General features: G+C 39.4%; 1 protein-coding gene across 1 annotated transcript; it reads right to left on the reverse strand.

The window, feature by feature from the left end:
- Positions 1-2,308: 2,308 nt before the first annotated feature.
- LOC143633349 (uncharacterized) lies at positions 2,309-3,028 on the reverse strand. The gene has a single exon (XM_077101670.1). The coding sequence runs from the start codon at positions 3,026-3,028 to the stop codon at positions 2,309-2,311; it is 720 nt and encodes a 239-aa protein (XP_076957785.1).
- Positions 3,029-5,331: the final 2,303 nt, after the last annotated feature.

Here is a 5,331-nt window from a genome sequence, read left to right on the forward strand (position 1 = left end):
ATGTGGTGCATGAGCATGATATGCGACTGCGCTCAAGCATCATGGTGGTGCGCATGTTTGAACGGAGCGGAGCCGCGTTCGGTCTTGTATTCGGCGCGAAGCCGTATGGGTTTATGAGGATTCCCAACCTTTAAGTTTGGTGCGTGGCCTTATGGGTTTATGAGGATTCCCAACCTTTAAGTTTGGCGCGTGGCCTTATGGGTTTATGAGGATTCCCAACCTTTAAGTTTGGCACTTGGGCTTATGGGTTTATGAGGATTCCCAACCTTTGAGTTTGGCGCGTGGCTTTATGGGTTTATGAGGATTCCCAACCTTTGAGTTTGGCGCGTGGCCTTATGGGTTTATGAGGATTCCCAACCTTTGAGTTTGGCGCGTGGCCTTATGGGTTTATGAGGATTCCCAACCTTTGAGTTTGGCGCGTGGCCTTATGGGTTTATGAGGATTCCCAACCTTTAAGTTTGGCGCATGGCCTTATGGGTTTATTAGGATTCCCAACCTTTAAGTTTGGCGCGTGGCCTTATGTGCGCATGCACGGCGACGGAGTGGTGACTCGCGGGCGCGCATGCATGGCGGAGATCTTTTGCGCAAAACCCACATGGTGGTTTCCGCAGTGGTTTCCACGGGCGCTCACGCATGTCGGCGGAATGGTGATCCGCTGGCGAGCATGCGTGGTGGCAGTCTTCTGCGCAAAACCCACATGGTGGAGGTCTTTTGCGCGAAACCCACATGGTGGTTCCCGCGGCGGCATATGCATGGCTGCGGAGTGAGAATCCGCGCGCGCGTGCATGGCGGCGGAAGTCTGGTAATTTTTGGATCTGCAATTTGAGAGTTAGATCTGTAATTTTAAACCTAAAATCCAGGTCTGTAATCTAGATTTAGATCTGTAAATCAGATCTAGATAGATCTGAAGCTCGTAGCGGAGAGAATTTAAAACCATCACAGATCCGGAGGCTTGATCATCCGAATCAGGCAGTTTCTTCTTGCACAGATCTGGAAGCCTCTTTTAGATCTATGGATCTTTTTGAGCTTTAATAGAACAAGCCTTGAAGCCTTTTTCTATAAACTTCCAGATCTGGGTTTTTCCTGGGAGAGATCTGACAGCCGAGACGAAAATCGAAGGGTAGTTCGTTGCCGTCCCACGGATGGCGCCAATGTCGAAGCATGAAATGAATCTGACCTGATCCATGACGAATGTTTCCACGGATTTTGAGATGAACGAACCACGTCTTGATCTTCTCCTTCGGCTGCTTGCGACCTGTAATGGCTTTTCGGGGATGTGGAGGTGACTGCTAAGAAATGTCAAGGATCTCTTGTTTACAGACACAAAAATATGGTGGTGGCTCTTATTGAGCATGACCCTATAATAAGGAGGTGGAGACCTCCTTATATAGAGAGCCTCATGGCCACCATCATGGTACCCTAATGGGCCTAGCCCAGTTAGGGTTACCTCCACAAAACCCCCTCAGCCCAATAACATTGTATTAGTCCATATAATAAAATAAGCCAAGCATAATAAATTTAGGGTCGTAAAACCGGGTTTAGTACCATACCCCTACAGTAATCTATAATATATAATATGGAGATAGTCATATAACTCTTTTTGAATATAACATAATTAAGGTTGTAATTATGGCTACGAGTCTCTAATCAGTTTTAAAGTTTATTTTTCTAAATTGAAAGATTAAGAATTATTCAATTTAAATTCATCATTTTCATTTTGGTGAGTCATGTCAGTTCCCTCTTGATCATGTTCGACGAATTATGTGTACTTATTAATTTTTTGTGTGTTCATGGCATATGAATCATGACATTGATCAGCCAAGAAGGCCCGTGCCGTGTTGTCTACCGCAGTTTGATCTTGTTAATTAGGGCCTCACTCTTCTTACCAATGATCACCGGCCAAAAAGCATTATCATATCATAGACCGGCGTAGACCTAGCGACAAAAGCTCGTGGTAGGACATGGATGAGATGGTGGCATATGTTGATACCATTCCTCCTAAGATTAGTTAAGAGCATAGTCTTCATGGGAAATGAGCACAAAGATAAGGTGTTACACTAAAAAATGAAGTGACCAGAAAATTATTTGAGTTCATTTTGAACTTTAAGCCAACATTTCTAAAAAATTGACCAAAAGAAATTTGAAGCTCTAAGTTCTAACTACTTGGTCAACATTCAAATATGCAACAAAAGAAAAAAAAAAGAAAAATTAACCTGTACATGAATCCATCAACAAATTTTGAAGATTGGACACCAAAAACCTAAACATCTTAATACAAACACTGGTTAAACTTCTTCAAATCAACTAATCAAAAACTTCTTCTATGTGGTTGAGTGTTCATCATCTGTCCACTACTCACTACCATCTTATCACTTAATTTCCTTGAATATTCTTTCTTCCCGGCCGCTCTCTTCGACCGTTTTACAATCTCCGACCTCTTATTAACCGCTGGCACCATATACCACCCTACACAAGTGCAAAATATCTCAAAAGACCTCCCGAAAAACACCAAGAACACCATGATCAACACCACAAAAACCGGTAAGCTATACCCCGGCCGCCACCACTCACCAAACTTTCCTCTCAAATGATCAAATATGCCAACACTCTTGTTGCCACTTACTGGTGGTTTTGCTGGTGGTTGCACCAGAGCATCAGCCATCACCGGATGTTTAGGAGATGATAATAAAGGCGTTTTAATATTTTCAACTTTGTTATTGTGATCTTTGTCTTGTTTTCTAGGATCTTTAACCTTGACAACAATTGGCACGACATCATTTGATTTAGAGTATGTAAATCTAACCAATGAGATATCTTCAGACCCTTTCTTAGTATACATCATTTGTCTCTTCCCATCGAGATCAGCCAAGAGAGCTTCAAACTTATCGAGACCGCGATTCGAGTACGGGTTCTTGCTTCTACCGAAACTATGACGTTTTCTTGTAAGTTTTTTATCCGGTGCTTGAAGGATGCAAAGATCTTCAAGATCATCTCCTTGGTTGCCAGAGAATCCACACATGAAAGACATGGTTTTTATGTTTATGCTGTTGAGACCAATGAAGCTTTGTGAATATATGTTTTTTATATGGAAATGAAGGTTTGATTCATGTGATGATATGATAATATTGTAAGAAGAAGATATGCAAGTTATAAGAAAGTATATGGAAGGTTCTGAATGGGTGAATATTTGACTTGATGAACAAGTCAATATCCAAAACTTTGATTTGGTCACATATCTTTCTACAAATTTACACAAACCTTCCCATATCTTACGCGGATCGTATATCCAAAACTGTAGGAAATCACGGAAATATTTCCTTTGTTTATTTGTCCTAATAACAAATTAAGATGAGTGTTACCTAACCTTGGATATCGTTATAGATGCAAAGGAGTTAAAACCTTTAAACCAAGCGCGTTTAGATAGAAGAAAGAGTGACCGACTTCATGTGGATTTCAAACGCGGGCAATCAAGATCAATCATGCCAGCTCCTGGTCGGAAATGATAAACCTCTTCTAGTAAGATGAGTATCTAAAGATTGGTCATAAGACGAATATATTTGATTGAATGATACACTAAACGGTGAGACTTTAATCATAGGCTTCATTGCAATTTACGATAAATAAAACTTTATGCAACAACTTAAAGCTAACAATAGTATAAGTTATCTTTGTATTATATTTTTTTTTGAGTTAATGTCCATTTTCGTCCCTGTGGTTTGCTGTTTTCGCCACTTCAGTCCAAAGTTTGAAATTTTGTCAATTTAGTCCTTATGGTTTTAAACATTTGCCAATTACGTCCTCTTGTCTAACGGCATCCAACTATGCCGTTAGTTTAAGGGGTATTTTTGTCTTTCTCCTGTTTATGTTTAGTTAATGGCCAGTTTCGTCCCTGTGGTTTGATACTTTTGCTACTTCAGTCCAAAGTTTGAAAATTTTTCAATTTTATTTTTAATTTATTCAGTTTTTTTTTCTTTTTTTGTCTATAGCCCTTAAGAGCATAATCCAAGCCCAAAACCATCGAGCATCGACCAAACAGGTTTACGTTTACTCTGTCGATAACAATAATCATACCCTCCTCGTATTTAGTTTCTAGACATTTTCTAAACTCTCCCCCATGGTCGAATTCATTGGTAAAGTGGTCAAGGTAATTCCCTAAAACCGTACTATACCGATAAAACTAAAATCGTTTATTTGGTTAATGCATAATAGTTACGGTTTAGAGATTAACATATTGTAGCAAACATCTTGGTCGAAATCACATCAGGAGGTGGAATATCCAGCATTTCCATGTTTGCTCTAGAAATCGATACACTAGATCGTATGTGTGTTCTTTAAATTGTGGTGTTGTTCTTGAATTCTTTATATCGACTACAATTCTAGGGTTGAATTCGACGAATTCAAGAACAATACCAAGATTTGAAGAACACACATGCGATTTAGTGCATCGATTTCTTGAGTAAACATGGAAATGCGGGATATTCGACCTCTTGATGTTGATTTCGACCCTGATGTTTGCTACGATATGTTAATCTCTAAACCCTAACTATTATGCATTAATCAGAGAAACGATTTTAGTTTTTTCGTATAGTTCGGTTTTAGGAAATTACCCTGACCACTTTGCCAATGAACTCCATTATGGACTGATGTAGCAAAAAAAAATACTGAATAAATTAAACATAAAATTGAAAAATTTTCAAACTTTGGACTGAAGTAGCAAAAGTATCAAACCACAGGGATGAAACTGGCCATTAACTAAACATAAACAGGAGAAAGACAAAAATACCCCTAAAACTAACGGCATAGTTGGATGTCGTTAAACGGGGGGACGTAATTGGCTAATGTTTAAAACTATAAGGACTAAATTGACAAAATTTCAAACTTTGGACTGAAGTGGCGAAAGTAGCAAACCACAGGGACGAAAATGGCTATCAACTTTTTTTTTTTTGAAAATTGACTTTCATTAAAAACAAACACAACCAACGACTCTCACCAAGACGGAGAAAGACGCTGAAATCCAAAAACCAAAACCAACAATCACGTTACATCAAATAAACACCAACTTTTCCAATCCACTACCCCTATCTTAGATCTATTTTTGTACCAAAGAAAACCCAAAGATTTTATATCCGCAACCATTTCTGCCACCTTAGTGTTCTTGCCCGAAAAAATCTTTTCATTCCTAGCCCGCCAAATCCTCCAACAAGTAATGATGACAATTCCATGAATAATCAATCTCTTATTCCCCGTCGCACCACAAACCTTATGCACTTCCACCAAATCATTGACATGAAAAACAAAAGATCTAGGGATGTTGCACCATGAACCAATCGC

This window comes from Bidens hawaiensis, unplaced genomic scaffold (assembly GCF_021521415.1).
Source record: "Bidens hawaiensis isolate Kalapana, Puna unplaced genomic scaffold, B.hawaiensis_p1.1 tig00006693_1, whole genome shotgun sequence".
Lineage (NCBI taxonomy): Eukaryota > Viridiplantae > Streptophyta > Magnoliopsida > Asterales > Asteraceae > Bidens > Bidens hawaiensis.

Bases quoted from the DNA above. Each gene is read 5' to 3' on its own strand.
- LOC143633349 (XM_077101670.1), bottom strand. From the start codon at position 3,028: ATGTCTTTCATGTGTGGATTCTCTGGCAACCAAGGAGATGATCTTGAA.